This window comes from Rhinolophus hipposideros (assembly GCF_964194185.1).
Source record: "Rhinolophus hipposideros genome assembly, chromosome: 6".
Taxonomy (NCBI): Eukaryota; Metazoa; Chordata; class Mammalia; order Chiroptera; family Rhinolophidae; genus Rhinolophus; species Rhinolophus hipposideros.
Genome location: NC_138052.1, coordinates 46,948,380 through 46,967,166, shown reverse-complemented (window position 1 = coordinate 46,967,166; position 18,787 = coordinate 46,948,380). Strand labels below are relative to the sequence as shown.

At 33.5% G+C, this 18,787-nt stretch overlaps 1 protein-coding gene across 5 annotated transcripts in view; it reads right to left on the bottom strand.

Annotated features, from left to right (window-relative positions):
• The window catches only part of UBR3 (ubiquitin protein ligase E3 component n-recognin 3), a 172,231-nt gene that overhangs the window by 2,591 nt on the left and 150,853 nt on the right, over nt 1–18,787 (bottom strand). For all 5 annotated transcript variants that reach the window (XM_081052767.1, XM_081052769.1, XM_081052770.1 and 2 more), the window contains 5 exons: nt 15,106–15,213; nt 14,841–14,966; nt 5,895–6,074; nt 880–1,089; nt 120–259 (listed from right to left, as the gene is read on the bottom strand). In XM_081052767.1, coding sequence (XP_080908893.1) covers nt 120–259; nt 880–1,089; nt 5,895–6,074; nt 14,841–14,966; nt 15,106–15,213 — 764 coding nt within the window. The remainder of the gene's footprint in view (nt 1–119; nt 260–879; nt 1,090–5,894; nt 6,075–14,840; nt 14,967–15,105; nt 15,214–18,787) is intronic.

Below are 18,787 nucleotides of genomic sequence, written 5' to 3'. Positions count from 1 at the left end.
AATTAATGACAGAATTTCTTAATATAAAAAATTATTATCATTATGAAGCCAGAAATGGCACATTGTTCTTACTGACAAAACTTCAATAAAATACCCGGAAAGATCCATGCACATCTAACCTGAGATCCCGGTCTTCCTCTCCATGAGCGTCCAAATACACAGAACCCCAGAGGCAGAACCGGTGGCCTCGAATGATGATAATTACTGACGCATTGATCAAAAGGAAAATCCCTGTTCCAGCTCCACAGTTCTGAGAATGCTGAAAAATTAAAAATATGTCAATTACCATCATCATCAAATGGACTTTATCAGAATATCAAGAATCCCTTAAGTAAATTTCTTCTAAATAAAACAGAACTATTTTTTAAAATTTTAATAAGATTTCATCTAAGTTAAATTTACAATCTCATTTCTAATACTTTATCAATAGTAATTAGGGGGAATTTGAGTAAGGATTATCTGTAGAAGCAATTAAAAGCCAACACAAACCTAATTCAGAGGCTAGCCTCTACGACAGGATATATGACTGTTGTTTCATAGCACAACATTTTAAAAAGTATGTATCATTAAAAAGCAATAGGAGTGAGGAAAAGAAGTAAATTGTACTTAAGAAAGGTTTTACTCAGTCTCAGGTGTTTGTTATTGCTTTATTTTTTACCCTTCTACTGGATTAAAAAGAACAAACATAATAAAAAACTAGAATAAAAGAACAAAATGCTTATACGTATTGTTTATTTTATTTAAAGAGTAGTTAAACCTAAAGAGCTGGCTTGACTGTGAGTGTGTGTGTGTGTGTGTGTGTGTGTGTGTGTCTGTGAGATTTCCATGTGATATGAGATCTGAGTTTTCATAAATTTTGTATTATGTACTAATGCTTACCAACACGCATTCACAGTAGCTTTGTTGCTTGCAACAAAGTCCTTTCAGGCATACAAAAGTACCACAAACAAGGCAAACGGCAGGATCTTTAGGAACCTTGGTGCAGACACTGCAGGTTTTTCTGTGGTAGTACTGAAAAATGGTGTTATAATTCTCAGGCAACTGGAGTAGGTGTGGTAATTTCCATCTTGACTCTTGAATAAGCAAGGCCTAAAACATTACCCAAAAACATTCATTAGTCCTATGTATGCAAGTCACTAAGACAAAACACGTCTTTTTTAAAAGGACTTTTTTTATAAAGAATGGAAAACTTGTCTCCAAACATGTGGCTTATTTGCTTAACGCAAAACTTTAAACAGTTACACATTTTTAAAAACCAAGTTTTTACCTTTCTCAGATAAACAATTCATTGGCTTTTTCTTTAGGGAAGGTCATAGTTTTAACTCATTTCTATTTCAGTACTTTATAAACTGGAGTCTCCTCCCGAGATGTAAAATCTTCTTATACCTCAAGCTAAGATCTTTTGTATCCACAAGTGCTAGGGCTACAGCTCTTCATAAATTTTATGCTTACGTATAAAAAAAAAATTCCAAATTAGTTCAATTTCCCTGTAGGATACATTTTATTGATTATTTTCAGGTATATAAAAATATTGGTAACAGCATGAATCATTTTTTCTAGGTGCTACTCCATTAACACTTAAAGTAAAAAAACTGTATTATGAATCTATTATCTTCAGGAACTGTATAGATGGCTGGCAATTCATCTCACATCATCTACAACCATAATCCACCTAATCGATGCACTAACTAAATAGCTAGCTGCGTGTTCATCAATAAGTTAATGGATAAAGTGGCCGTGAAGGCAAGAATAAGGACAACATATGGGCTTACAACGTGCTATTTGCCAGTACTCAGTGCCCAACCATGGACTCCAAAGATTCAATATTTTGTAATGGGTGGTTGATTATATCGGAACCCTTCCATCCATGGAAGGAATGACAATTTGTCCTCACTGAACTTGATACCTATCTAGATTTGGTTGTAAAATTGCCCAGTAGCCCACACCCCATGGCCTCTAATCAGGAATTTTGTTCATAAGGAGAGATGTAAGGCAGCCGGCGGATGTCTACTGAATTAACTAATCTTAACATACACTCAATCATCTGAAGTAAACACTGATCTTTTAAATGATAAACTACTTTGCTGATGAATTTTTATATGGCACCAGCTGGAAAACACTGACAGAATAAGGTATATGCTCCTACAGAATGAAGTATATGGTCTAAACAAGCCACCGGCAAAGACAGATGATCATTTTATCCTAGTTGGAATGCACAGGTTCGGGAACTAGGGGTGAAAAGTGGTCGTGGCATCTCTCATGATTACACCTAAGAATTCAGTCTTTAATTTCTGTTTCCCTGGTATTTTGGACTCTTTTGTGGTTTTAGTACCATCCTAAGGAAGCTATGTAGTATTCTCCATCAGGAGATAAATACCGAGATTCCCCCAAAATAAGACCAGGTCTTATATTAAGTTTTACTCCAAAAGACGCATGAGGGCTTATGTCCAGGGGAGGTCATCCTGAAAAATCACGCTAGGGCTCATTTTCCGATTAGGTCTTATTTTCGGGGAAACACAGTAGTAGTTCTGTGGGATTAGAAACTAAACTTGTCATTTAACCGTCCTAGGTTCCCCACCTCACTGGGAAAAGAAGGGGATGACGCACAACACCGTCTGGAGGGACTGACCCGGCTATCAAGAGTAATGGAAATACTGCTATACAATTGGTAGCAGTGTTTTGGGAACTTAGAGACCCCCCCACCTCCACCTGCAGCCGTGTCCCAAGCTTGAACAGTAAAAATGTAACACACACTATTACAGCCTTGTAGAAGCAAGACAGGATCAGTCACCGGAAGCTCAGACTTTTCAGAATAAAGTTTGGGTTCCATCCTTGGTCAAACAAATCCAACCAGTTGAGGTGCCAGTTAATGAGGGTGACAGAAGAAAGCTATACATTTGATTATATATCACCTACAGCTTTATGCCTACCTTAGTTGTAAATTTTCTTGCTTGCTCTGGTATACGTTTTTGCAACATTTTTCATTCTCTTTCCTTTTTCTTACTATTGAATTCAGGGTGAATAGGTACTAATTCAAATTGTCTAGACCACTGGCGTATTAGTACAGCAAATCACAGAAGGAATGGACATCTCCCAGAGCCTCTGGATTCAGAGACTCAGTGATATAACTATTGGACATGACTGCAGGCTGCGTATCTGGGAAAGGGATGGATGCGGCCGTGGTCGTAAGAGGGCTGGTTACCTCGTTTTGAACAGAGGAAGAAGTGAAACTGTGTGAATAAGAAGACGATGTCTATGTGCCACGCGAGTAAGATGTGAAGGTAGCAGGCCACTAGTGCTATTTCTTTTCCATTTGTCTAGCATCCTTATCTGCCTTCTTATATTAGTGGCATTACAAGTTCTTTTGAAAAATAACCTCTTTTCCTGCTCCATACAGGTCTGATGCGGTTGCCCCATCACAAGATCCTGCCTCACCACAGGGGTGTATACATGATGCAAATTAGGCCTGATTCTCTCTCCTAGGGACCTGAATTTTCAGTGCACACATGGAGGGAAGGAAAGTGGGTGAGGTAGAGTCATCCAGTGGTAGCACTTCAGAGAAAAGAGGTTTGCAACCAAAGAATCTTAGCTGATACAAAACTTGTGAAGTACTAATTAAGACTCTTTCAAGTTCACTGCTGTAGGACTATTTGGCTCCATTCACTGTTTATCTTGCTAAGTCTCTACACTCAAACTTAAAATCCCTAGTAAAGAAAATCTGGTTGCCTTCGGATCTGAGTCAGGGTTAGAGATGGAACAGAATGGACAGGGACAGGAGTAGGGATGCAGGTCAGGTGGTGATGCATCAAACAACTGGTAAAAATGCTGCGTATATAGAAATACATAAATAAATGTCTACTGTTCTGACTCTAAAACAAATAATTATCACTCAATCTTACAAAAAGATGAAATATTTTTAAAAGATAAATTCATATTTTCCATCAATATCCAAACCAATAATCATTCATCTAAAATGTGGGCTTGCTCTTATACTATCAAATAAGTTAATTTTTATCTATCGTTTAACCCATGGCGCATATGAAGACAAAAAAAATTTAAGTATGCTCATCACTTTTTCTCCTATCCTGGTTCCACAGTTATACACATCTCTTACTCCAAATCGTTCCTATATTTCAGACATCAAAATATAATTTCAGATTCTAGCTATAATTTGTGAATACAAAAATTACTAGACAGGAAAAAGATTTTGTATACATAATACACAAGGTTCAATTAACTTCTTGAATTTCCCTTTCCTTTCAAAAAAAGGTATCAGATGAGGTATTATCTCTTTAAGGATTTCAACAAAAAGGAGAAATGAACAAAAGCAGAGATATTTATTGTTTATGCTTACTTTGCCTTTACTATTCACTTCAATGTTTTAAAAATTAAGTCTAGCCTGATTCCTCCATTGGAAATACCAACTTTTATTGTCCCCTTGATGTTAAAATTAAAATTCTCATTTTCCCTGAAACTTGGCTCCCCTTTCATCAATTCTATTTCTGCCAATGACATCATCCTACCACCTAAGTGTTCCACAAATATTTGTTAGGTGACCAATCTATATCAGTCACTTTATAGGAACTAGGGATTTAAGGATAAATAAAAAATAATCTTTATTTGTGGAGCCACAATTCAGACACAATAAACAAAGTGATAAACAAGGAGACTGTAAGAGACAGTGGCAACAGAACTGTGTACAGCACAACAGAGGGAGGGGTTAGGACTGTAAAGGAAGATGCCTATCAGACAAAGCTTTAGAGAAGAGGTAACATTTACCTTTGCAAAGCAAAGCTTCATGAATGATTAATTCAATAGGAGAAGGGTAGGAAGGTTGCTTTAGATAAAAGTACCAGCAATATACGCAAGAGCACAGATGTTTGAAAATATTTTGCATACTTAAGAAATATTCTTTTGTGGTTTGAGCAAGATGGTGGGCAGGGGAGTGGTACAGAATGAGTTAGAAAGGCAAGAAAGATGGTGAAAATCCTTGAATACCATGCAAGGAATCCCTGTCTTCCTCCATAGGCAATGGGCATCATCAATGGTGTTTAAACAGGAGCAGGTTCCTATCAGAACTATGTGTACTGGTAACTATTCTTCTAAGGATCTGAGTTCAAGATCTTAAAGTCATGTACATCGAGTCACCAAGTCCTATATGTTTTTCTCCAATGTCTCTTGCACTGGTTACCTTCTAATTTCTACTATAAAACAAACGTCCAGATTTTCTTCACCAGAGAAATAATAATCTCTGGCTTCCTTCTCTCCTTACTTCAATTTACCTACTAAAAAGCCACCAGACTGCCTCTATAAAACACTACTTTCTTCATATTATCCATTTTTCAAAAACTGTAGTTCTAGCTATAAAAGAAAGTCTGAGCACCAAACCACGGCATTCAGAGCTACCCAGTGCTGTTGCCACCCTAACTTTTCCAATTCACTCATCGCCAACACAAAACCTTTTACCAGCCAAGCTGGCAGCACTGGTCCAGCAAATTTTAAAGTTAAAGACATGATCTTTTAGATCTGCTAATCCAAATCTTTGATTTTTATTTAACAGTTCTCTTCCTAATAAATAGACTTACAAATACTTTGTCTCTCTTAAAATTCCTTTGTCTCTTCCAAGTCTAATACTATGATTATTTTAGGTATTCAATAAAAAACCTGACAATCTAAAACAAACTAAAAGTGACATACTAAGACTTTAGTTTTGTTAACTGAAATATTTCTGCTTTTACACTCATAAACGAGTATTATATAAGTAAACCACTTTTTAAATATAATTACTTTAATAAATGCTGCCAAGAACAAATGACCTGAAATTTTAAATTCTTCATTATCTTACCTATTAATATATCACCACTATGGTAAGTGAATATATTCTTTTCACATACCTTTCCTTGTTCTGCATGTCTTTCAGTAAATGAATTTATCTCAGAACACCACTGAGATATAATATCAAATGCTGGAACTGGCCAATCCAGACAGGAGGCACTGATGAATGGATGTTCTGTTTGGTAAAACGTTGGCAGAAGTCCCAGGCAGCTGGAAAGAACTGAAAATTCTTCTTCTTCCTTTGAGACATGAAACAGAAAATTTTCAAGACATTGTATCAAGAGCATTTCCCATTATAGATATGTTATGTGCCATCCTCATTAACTGTTTTTGAATAGTAAGAAAACTTAAACTGAGTCAACTAAAGAAAAGGGAGTAGGAGAATCAAAAAAGAGAGACAAAGCTTCCAAGCTGTAAATATTAGCCCCATGATATTTCTCTTTGAAATGTAACTCATAAGTGCCATAGCAGCTGCTTCTTTTACACATTTGTTTTTAAAATTGTGTTGCCACATATCCGATGAATAAAGTCAACAGAACCTACCTACTCTATGAAAGCAAACGTTAATTTGGGACCAAAGGAAAGCGACTTTTGGTTATAAAGACATAGTCTGTCAGTAAGGATTAAGAAGAACAATAGTAGAAGCATGGAATTCACAAGAGGCAGTGTTAAATAATTTGTTTGGATCCTGAATGAATGTGAAACAAAGTCAGTATTAAAAGGCGGGTGTTTGGGAAAAAAAAATTTAGAGATCTAAGCGCCAGGCAATCTGAAGCTCTATTCAGTAACAACAGAACCAGGGAATCAGTCATCCAAGGACTCTCATCCTGAACAGTGATTTTTAAGGTGCTTTTTCAGTCTTACAAACACCAAAATATATTTCCCAATCCTTTTTGATTTAACTGAAAAACCATGTAGGAGAGGAGTGGGTCTACTTCCCCGTCCACTGGATCGATTCCTATCATCCTTCAAACTCCAGCTCCCCAGGGAAGACTCCCTCACCCCACTTATGGGACCTTAGACTACCCAGCTCTGTTCAGATAAAATGAATCCTTCCACACCTTGTAAACTCTTCTGTTCTTGGATATTTTCTATTAGTTACTTTAAAAGTAAATAAGCCTTTCCTATAAGACAGTGGGAGTGTCCCTGGCAGTAGGAGCTCTGTCCTCCCAGGGCTTGGCACATAGTAGAAATTCAACAAACATCTGTTTGCAAAACTCAACTAATTATGTAGATTAAGTACAAAATTCTGAAATACGCTAAAAAAGATGAAAAATAAATTGATATGCAGGCTGAAAAAGATGTTAATTTTGAAACTCTCTAGAAATGAGGCCACAAGTGCCCCATTTATATAGCTATGTAAAGAAAGCATTAAAAATATTTTTTTCCGGTATAATTTACAGAACCATAAAATGCAACAACCTTAAGTGTACTTTCATGAATTCTGGTATAGTCATGCACCCACTGCTACAATAAAATTTCAGAATAATTCCATTCCACCCAAAAATTCCTTTGTGCCCCTATGCAATCAATTCCAGCCCCTTATCCTGGCCCCAAGTAACCGCTGGTGTGCTTTCGCCATTATAGTTTTGAATTTTTTTTTAATTTTATATAACTGGAACCAGATAGCATGTAGTCTTTTATTCCTGGCCTCTTTCCTCGGCATACTGTTTTGAGGTTCATTCACGTTACAGGGTGTACCCGTAGCCCATTCCTTGTTATTACTGAACAGCATTACTAAGCATCACTATGTGGCAATACCACATTCTGTTCATGTATCCACTTGGTGACGGACTTCTGGGTTGTTTCCAGTTTTCGACTACTACAAATTAGGCTTTAATGAACACTCATTTGTAAGCTTTTATGTGGACATAATCTTTCATTGCTTTCGGTAGATATCTAGGAGTGGGATTATTGTGTTGTGCATTAAGTGTATGTTTAATTTTTTTAAAGAAACTGCCAAATTTTTTCCAAATTTGACTAAACCATAAAGCATTCCCACCATCAATAAATGAGAGTCTGCTACTCCAACTCCTCACCAATACTTGTGACATAAATTTGTATTCCTGTAATGAATAATGATGTTGAACACCTTTTTATGTACTTTTTTTGTCATTCATACATATTTCTTATGAAAAGTGCTTGTTCAAATTTTTTGCCTTTGTGTTTTTTGTTTTCTTACTATTCAGTTGTAAGAGTTATTTATTCTGGATACAAGTCCTTTCTCAATGGGTATTTTTTAATTGAGATAGAATTCATATATCATAAAATTCAGTGGGATTTGGTATACTTACAAAATTGTACAACTGTCACCACTATCTACATCCAGAATATTTTCCTCACCTGTTGTAAATGGAATTATTTTCTTAATTTCATTTTCAGATTTTTCATTGCCAGTGCACAAAAATACAACTGATTTTTCTGTACATGTCTACAATCTTGCTGAACTGCTTTATTAACAGTTATTTTGGAGATTCCTTACAATTTTCCACATACAAAATCATCTAATTTGCAAACAGAGATTGTTTTACCTTTTCCTTTTCAATCCAGATGGCTTCTATTTCTCTTTTTTACCTAACTGCTCTTTCTTGAACCTCCAATACAATGCTGAAAACAAGTGATGAGGGCAAACCTCCTTGTCTTGTCTCTGATATAAGGGGGCAAGCTTTCTTTCACTATTAAGTATGATGTTAGCTATAGGTTTTTCATAAATGCCTTTTATCAGAACTTTCTATTCTGTTCTTTACTGCAGAATAGTCCATTGTATGAATAAACTACCATTTATTTATCCAGTTCCCCATTGATGGATAACTTCAGATGTTTTCAATTTTTTGCTATTTTTTTATATCTATGCAGGTATCAATAAATCAATCTCCATATTATTATACCACAAGAAACATCTATAGGTGGAGTATTCACAGTTATACTGAGATCAAAGAGAGTATAATATGCAATATTATAGTGGTTTTTACAGACTTAACACTGAAGAAAATTACCTGCACTCTTCCAAAAACATTTTGGGTAGTGAGCAGCCGCATAGCTCTGATGTTAATAGTGCAGTCTTGGCATGCAGACTAAATGTGTTCAAATCCTGACTGCTTTACTTACTAGCTGTGAATCTTGAGCAAATTATTCATCTCTCTGTGCTTCTTTCCTTGTGTGTAAAGTGAGGCTTATAACAGCTACCTCACAGTTGTTGGGTAGCTTCAATGAATTTACATGAGAAGCACATAAAACAGTGCTTAGCGTATAGTCATAAACAAATATAATAAACGCTAGCTATAATTATTAGTATCCATAGGGAATTTACTTTTGACAGATAGAAGAATGAAAAAAATAATTAAAGGAGTTATATTAGAGCAGTGTTTTCTCAACTTTGGAGACTGTGGGTGGATAGCATAGTCCCCTGTAAGTATATAATAACTGTTTTCTTCCAAGAAAAATACACATACACAAACATTTTATAAACAATGCTATGAAATTCAAAAATTACCTGAAGTCTCTCTGTTAAGAATTCCAGAGTTAGAGGATAAATAAGAGAGAAGGGATTTAAGTAGGAGAAAAGAGAACTATGTAGGTTACTTTAATTAGCCCTAATGTAGTAGTAGAAATACTATTAGACTAAGACATTTAACTAAATTAGGAAGGTCTAAGAAATTACTGTGAGAGCAGCCTTGCTGTTGTCAGAACATGTATTAAGTACTATTCTTGATGAGTTCCCAAGCTTAAAATGTTTGATTGAAAAATGTATTTATTAACAATGTGGCTAAATGTAGAAGATTAATATGCAAAATTCCAATTGGATTTCTACATTTCAGCAATATATTAAATATATAATTTTTAAACGATTCCATTTACAACAAAAAACAAACAAAAAACATGTACAGGAAACTCAGAAGCATTCTCTTTGGGATAGGGAATAAGGATGTTGACTCTTCACTGCTCAAAATAATACTGAGCATGCATTAAGACAACAACAGAGTAATAAAGATTTGAAGGGAAGAAACAATATTGTCATTTTCAGATGATATAATCATAATTACATAGAATACCTGAAAGAATCAAAGGGCAAACTATTAGAATAAGAGAGTTCTACAAGTGGCCAGTCACAAGAATTAACAAAAGTCAGTAGTATTATTCTATACCAGCAAGAAGTAATCAGAAAATGTTATAGAAAATAAGATAATTTAAAAAGAAACTAAAATTATAAAGCCTATAGGATTAGCTTTATAAAGAATGCTCCAGGGGCAGCCGGATGGCTCAGTTGGTTAGAGCATGAGCTCTCAACAACAAGGTTGCTGGTCCAATTCATGCGTGGGATGGTGGGCTGTGCCACCTGCAACTAAGATTGAAAAAATGAAACGGTGACTGGACTTGGAGCTGAGCTGCGCCCTCGAAAACTAGATTGAAGGACAATGACTTGAAGCTGATGGGCCCTGGAGAAAGACACTGTTCCCCAACATTCCCCAATGTAAAAAAAAAAAAAAAGAATGCTCCAGACTTTAAGATGATAATTGAAAAATTCTATGAAAAGCATTAAAAGGCCTGAATAAATTGACATATAAACTATGTTCAATGCCTTAAAACTATAAATTCAAAGCAATTTTCATCAAACATTTTGTAGAATTTAGGAAGAAAATTTACAAATTGATTATAAAATTTATATATAAGAATAAAGGTCCACATATAACTAACTGAAAAAAAATTAGAAAAGAATTTAACAACAACAAAAAAAAGTTGAAAGAAAAAAAGGACACCCTACCAGATATAATGTCTATAATAAAATAATAGTATTTAGAAGTCTGTTACTAGTACAGGGGCAAACAGCTCAATAGTATATACAATAAAGAATCCAGAAACATAGAACCCTGTTAGCATCAAAAATCAGTAAGAAAAAGTTAGATTACTTTATAAATAGATTATTTTGTAAATAGTGTCAGTCAGGAAAACTGTCTCATCAAATAGAGAAAAAATTAGATTTTTCACTTCATACCTTACTACAAAATAAATTCCAGATTAAATTCAAAATCTAAATGTAAAGATAAAACTATAAAAATAATAGAAGAAAATACAAAATAACTTTATAATCTCAGATTGGAGAAGGATTTTTAAAATAAAATTCCAAAACATAAATCATAAAGAAAAAAGTGTTAGGTCTGACAGCATTAAAATTAAATATTCCTGTTCCACAAAGGGCAATACTGTCAAACAAATGTCTGTGAAAAGATATCTGCCATGTGTAAAACTGGCAAAACAGCAGGAAGATAAAGACAAAAAAAAAACCCATTTTTAAAAAATGGTCAAAGAATAGGAATGGGAAATATACAGAGGAAAATTTAAATGTCTAATAAGTATGTAAACAGATAATCAATTGCACCTATTAAAAATGCAAATTAACTTAACTATAAGCATATACTTTGTACCCCTATGACTGGCAAATATTAGAACATTGGATAATAAGAAGTGCTGACAAGCACAGGGTGGAAAACAAGAACCCTATGAGCAGCCATTTCAGAAAGCAACCAGGCAGAATGTATCCTATGGACCCAGCAATGACATAAGTAGGTAGAGAACCCAGAGAAACTTTAAAGAACACAGGACATTAGGTTCATCGCAACAGATTACTTTTTCCATTGTAGCAAAGATTTGGAGACAGCCTAGATGTCCATCAGTCAGGAATAAATAACAAATGAAATATATGTACACTGGAATACCACCATACAGCAATAAGAAAGGATCATTTAGAGCTACGTGATTAGGTCTAAATGGTCTAATATTTAGTAGAAAAAAACATAACAAAGATACAAGATTTATAGCACAATACCAGTTACACAAATTAAACAGACACAAGACACTACCTGCAGTTTACACTGACATACGCATTACTTCTGAGGAGATGTGGATATGGTACCATGTGGAAAAGGGGGGCGTATTAATACCAGAGGCACTATGCGCGGTGCCATGAGCTGACCAGTGTGATCAATGAATTCATGCCTATGCTCCTCCAATCCTCCTCTCAAAAACGAAAAGATAATTTCAGGTCAAGAAATGAACAAGGGGGTCAATATAAATACTATCCAATGAATAAGGTAAATTCTAACTCTAACTGACTGTTAGCTTAGACATGGCTTCATCCTTCAATTTCATCACTGTAAAATGAGAATCTGTTTTATAAGCTGGCTAATAAATACCAGGTCATTATAAAGTGCTGTGTAAATACCTTTGAGCAAATAAATGTTTAGTCCTTTCTCTCACAAATAAAACAAAGGGCTATGAATGAACGATCCTTAACTTTGAGAACTACCAAAGAAAACATTAAGGGAAAACTGCTGTATGTATAGATTTGCAATTAGAATAAAAGGGAGCAAAAGAATAAATTTTAATGAAACATTTTTTGGATAAAAGTATGAAATATGGATAGCTGAAACAAAGAAAAAAATGTCAAATCCACAGAAGTTAAAGTATGCATAACATTACACCTATCTATACCACACCACGATTAACGAAAAGTCAAAGTGAATACAGTGTAAGAGAGAGCAAATATATATACATATTTATATAGTACATGTATTTATATATTTTGTATTACATATATGTTTATATATACATATTACAGACATATGTAAAAACAAAAAAAGATTATCCAGATGACAGAAATCTAAACAAAAAGGCAGGAAAGTTCTATCTAAAGTTGTAACTTACTTTTCTCACTTCAGTTGAATATATCCACTTCAGTGGTCCAACCAACCCCTCACCTTGAATATATGCAAAATACTTTCATCCGGGCCCCCAGAAACCTGATCCATGTTTCCTCTATTAACCGGACCACAGAGGTTCAAGTCTCCCAGGCTCAGACCCAACTACAGTAGACTCTTGTCCCTTGACTCACACATGTGAAATATACTTCTAAGTTAAAATTTAAATACCTATGAAAGAAAACATCTAATGGATGAATTTTTTGAAGAGGAATTAGAGGTAAGAGAGATAAAAAATATTGAATGGCATAATGGCCAATTTTTTCCAAATTTGATGAAAACCACGAACCCACAGATCTAAGAAGCTTAACGAATCCAAATCAGAGGAAACATAAGACCCATTACTGGAGTGCTCGATAATGTTAAACTGTTAACACCATAATGTTACAACGTCAGTTTTTCCAGTTAAGATGTCAGTTCTAAATTAATATCTAGAATCAATGTAATTTCAAACAAAATCCCAATAGGTTTTGGTTTTCGGTAGAAATTTCCAGGCTGATTAAAAAACTATATGGAAATGAAATGAATAACCTTGAAAAAGGCTACCTTGAAAACTACCTTGAAAAAGAACAAATTTTAAGGACTTACACTGAGTGATTTTAATTCTTACTATAAAGCTATGCTTAATCCCTTGGAGTTCTAGGCAAGATCACATTCGAAGAAGGGTTCCACTGCTAAACCTATGTTTGAAAACTCCTGCTGCAGTGTCATGGGAGCCAGGGGAGGAGAGAGGTTGAAGGAAATGAGGCATTTGGGATTGTGCTGCAATCAGGGTTCCTTACAGACATTTGAGGCTACAGGATAGTATTGGCAGGGAGAAAAAACAGATTTTGTGGGGTTAAGGAGTGAGTGAGTGGTGAGTGAGTGATGAGTGAGTGATGAGTGAGTGATGAGTGAGTGGAAAATAAATGCAGACAGTAATTACAGACCACAGGTAAGAAGAGAAAGGAAGGATGCAGATAAGTATCCTGGTTGGGCAGCCCCCTCCTCTTGCCCATATTCACTGATACTAGGGAAGGTTTCTTAAGTTAAAGGTGCTTTGATTAAAGCTATGGTCTTCAAGTGAGTTACTTATTTTAACAAGACCAAGATGCCACAGGTTTCTCACCCCATCCATTCTCCCCATGACTACAAAATAGCTCTCAGACAACCCTAATGTTTGGCTGATAAATCATCATCATTTATTTTAGAAATATTTATATTTTTAAGTTCATTTTGGCTTTCCTGTACTTGGATTACTATTTAAAAAGAAAAACCCCACTGCTTAATTTAATCCCTATGTTAAATTTTTTTTAAATTTTTCAATACAGTTGACATATAATATTATGTTAGTTTCAGGTGTGCACTATGTAATCCCTGCTTTTTGTTTAAGAAGATTCTGCTAGAATATTGGTGCAGTACAGAAATGTGAAGAATTTTTGAATTTTTAATTTGTTCAATATTGAGAACAAATGTGCAGTTTATCTCAAATCACTGGATAAAAACCAAAGAATCCAAACTATTTAATGCAATGCTCAATTACTTAAGAAAGAAGGAAAAATCAACTGCTTGATTTCAATATACTTCAGGTTTCAAAGGCCATAAATATGATGAATGTCTTAATTCCCAGATCTAATTCACTGAAAATGAATGGCAGATAACGCCAAGAACCTAATCCTATAAGCATAGTTTATTTACCTTATGGTTTCCTATCCTGTCATTTTCTTGCCTACTCAGTTTTATGAAATAGATTAAATCAGTGATAATTCATTCATCCAAGTTTTAATACAATTGGCTGCAAATCAAATATTTTGCGTTCTAAAATTACACAAATACCATCATATCTTTAAGCAACCAACTTTCTGACCAACATAATTTTTAAAAGGATAGTAAAGGCAGATAATTAGTGATAAATATATTAGTAGAGCGTGATAAATATATCAATATGACAAAAACAGTAATAACTACATCAATATGAATACAACGATCCTGTTCAAGTATTGGGCATTTATTATCACTGATCTAATCTCAAGCTGTTCAAAATCAAATATTAATAATATTATCATAAAAATAGGTGGGTGCTAACAAAAATAGGTGGGTGCTAACAAAAATAACAATTGTAAATATTCTAAATATTCCCTCGAGTTAGACTAACATAAACTTGTATAACGTTCTGTATACAGATATAAATATTACACTATACACCAGCATATTCCAAAAAGTTAGCTAATTCAAAAAACAAGGCTGCCTACTCTCTACCATAAATTGTACCTGGCAGCTAGGTAACTCTTCCCCAAAAAGGTGGTGCTGAAGAAGGCTGGTGATTCTGAGGAAAGGTAAGCAGAAGTCCTGCAAGTATTTTTCCATGGATTCAGGAGACCAAGCAATAGGGCTAACCTAAAGTTGAAAAACAAAAAAAAAACTGAACAATCTGAATGTAACAGATATAGCTTAAAAAATTATATTCATAATTTAGACAACAAAATCTAAAATTTTAACTAAATAACCACTACATCTGGTCTTAGAGAGAGCATACCATTGCACATTCCTGATTTCCTTCTTCATGGTATAATTTTCCTTTAGATAGTTCACTTATTACAAAGCTCAATAATACTTCATAAGATTTTTCTGCATCGCACGTATTCTGGAAAAAATTAAAATATTCCATCAGTCATTGAAAAGTACCAAAAAACTTGACATTGGAAAGAATACTTTTTAATGAGTACAGTATAATTGTGATTACATTATTTTACAAGCATTTAAGCTTCAGTTCTTAAAAACCTATATACAACAGTATACTTCCTGATTCACAATGAAATTGGATAGATGATTAAATACTTCTTCAAAAGACAACATATAAATTATATAACGTATATATAAACAAACTTATGTAAATAATAGATGTTGACTCAGTAATTCCCACTACTGGAAATCCTCCCTAAGAAAATAATCCAAAAGAAAAAAATAACTTTGAACACACAATGGGATTTATAAAAGATGTAATACAGAATTGTATACCTGAAATCTATGTAATTTTACTAACAATTGTCACCCCAATAAATTAAAAAGAAATAAATAACTATATATCCAAGACATTCAATGACGCACTATGACTGAAAAATTAGAAATGATCAACAAAAGTGAGGCAGTTACGTAAATTATGATGTAGCAACTCAACAGAATATTTAATAGGCAGTGAAATGGCAAATCAAGGTGTATGAAAAATGTTCATAATGTGATATGAAAAAAGCCATTAGTTTATATGTACAATCATTATAGTGGAACAAATCATATGTGCATGAAATGAAGAAAATATGGACTGCAAATTTTTTTCTTTTTACAACTTCCCTCAGATTCCTCAAATAGGATTTGTACACACTATTTAATGTAGAAATAAAATAGGACAATATATTTATTACAGAATGTACAGATATTACATCAAATAAGTCTACAAATTGTTAAGCTTAATCTACTTTTTGTAAGAAAGAAATAATGGCTATTTATAAATTCAAATTTCTTTCAATAAGATTTTTACACATAAAGAAATACGCCTCTTTTTATATTCACTGAGATATTAGAGGTTGTTACAAATTACAGTAAAGTGTAAATTGGGATGAAGTGATAACTTTGCTATAGTGCCATATATTCTGTTTGTTAACTATACTTTTTAAATAATAAAATATAACAATTGAGTAAATGCTACGAAATATAACTTTATCCTGAATTTTTAAGGAATTGATAGTCTGGACAACAGAGTTGATGATATTCAGTCTTTTGTATAGTTCCTCATTGTTTCACATGTTATTATGCTCTCCTCAACTGTAAATTCCAAAAAGTCAGGAATTATTGTTTTGTATTTTGCATGTATCTCTTTGCATAACAACAATCTGAGCAATAAATTATCTGCTGGCTAACTCATGAAATTTATTTCAGTAATGTTGGAGTTTTCAATCTTAAAACTTCCCTGAGTGTGCCTCTTTTGATAATCAGTCCTTTGCATTATATTTAAATCATTCCTCTTTCCTTTCTGCCATATTCACTCAGCCATGTAGTATTATCATGGCCTGTTTTTTTAACTATAAAAATATCGCAATATTGTATGTCAACTATACTTTTATAACAAATCAAGTCCTTTTACTCAACTCCTGTCAAATTAAAAAAAAAAGGAATATTAGATAAGACAATAATTTCATGTTTAAGAAAGTCTTATTAATAAAACATGTTTTATATAGGCAATATTTGAATAAACCAAAGAGTGGGATCATAAAGCTTAAGAAGAGAATTTTTGAGACCATGGATGACAGACCTAAAATCATGATCAGAAGAATCCTATGGGAGACATGGCAAAGGTAAAGAAAAGGATCAAGGGTTGACAGATACAATAAATGCTGTGTTGGGTAAGTGCTTTTTCTAAATTGTAGTACTTCTGAAACTTTTTGGGGGTGACAGACCCTTTGAGTATATGATGGATACTATGGTCCTACTCCCAACAAAATTAAACCAAACAACGGACTCCAGATTAAGAAATCCTGGTATAAACTCTCCTTTAACAGATATCCCAATGAACCAAAAGAACACAATTTATATATACTAAATGTAATGATCATTTTTCCAACACAACCAAACGTCATTATCAAATTAACTCTAATATCCCTTTCAAGAATACATAGTGCCTATATTTTTATTGCCCTAGGTCAGATTAGAACAGGCAAAAATCTGTTTTTACTGGGATTACCATATCCGAGGATAAATTATTATAGGGATGGAATGAATGAGACTCAACAAAGAAAGAGAAGAAGGAAGAAAAGCAATGAGAGAAGAAAAGAACTAAAGGAAGAAATGAAAAATAAAATGAGGAATGATGATGCAGAAATTGAGGTAGTTATAGAAGTCACAGTGATATTATTTCATTACTCATAAATATAGTTGTTGCTATTACTTATAATATGCTATATATCTAAATGTTTAGATCTACTGCAGAAAAAGCTAATAACGTGACAAACCAACATATGGAATATCATAATTTTTGTTTTCATTCACAAGCAATTTAATGTGGCTATAAACTTCTAATTTAAGTTCTGATAAAAATCTGACTCATATTGTTTTAAGTATTTTTAAAAATAGCTAACAATTATCAAATTGAGAAAGAAAATTGACAGTTACCTAAATTAGTTCATGTTCCTGCCATCATAGATTTACAATTGTCTAATTTTCTGTCACTAAGGTCTCATTTTAGCAGTCAGATAAAGAGATTTAGACCCAAATCACATCAGAAAATATTTAAGATGTATAGTTTTTCATTAGTTTACTAAGAAAACAGTTAAACAATGACTGCATAGAAACATAATACACTATTTGAATACTAACAATCCAAATAACAGATTTAGTGCACTCAGAGAATTGAAAAAATATACAGAAAAAAAGAAAGATAATTTCAGAAGGCAGAATTATCTAAGAATCGACTAAGAACAAGGAGGAAAAAAATCATTGAAGGAAAAGACTGAAATCCACTTTAAAAACTTAGAGTAACAAAATTTTAGAAACCATATATTCCAAATTCTTATTTACTTTGAGAAAGCTAAGAGTTTTTATATCTTGACCACAAAAGTAATATTTCTACTGAGTGGTAGGAGTTTGGCCTAGTATTCAAGTTCAATGCCACCCACTCATGTCCCTAATTAAGACATAACGAACATTGTGATGATACTATACTGAATTTTGTATATATAATCGTGATTTGAGAGTAAATTAGTGATAAAAGTGAAGGTTATCTTGAATATATTTCATGTACTTATAATTTTCTCTCCTTTGATACAAGTAGATATGATAAACTTTTCAATGATGTGCAAAACCTCTTTAAGAGTTTTATAAGCTAATCAAAAGGTTCAATTTACACTACACCTATTATTTTTTCCTACCACTTTCCCCAAATAAACACTGAAGTAACTTCTTATTTTAACCATCTCTAAGCTAAACCACTCAGTCAGTTCTTTGGTTCTATACTATTCAATTTGTTCTCAAGCCACTGAAAGTACTTAATGTTTAACTAAACTTGCATAATTTTTCTAAATTGTTCACATAATTTTAACTTAAAGAGAACTCCTTTAAATTTGGTAAGAATTTATATATATATTCTAACATGAGAAAAAAGCAGTAAAGAGGCATAATTAAGAAAAGGTTAGGGGCCGGCCCGGTGGCTCAGGCGGTTGGAGTTTCAT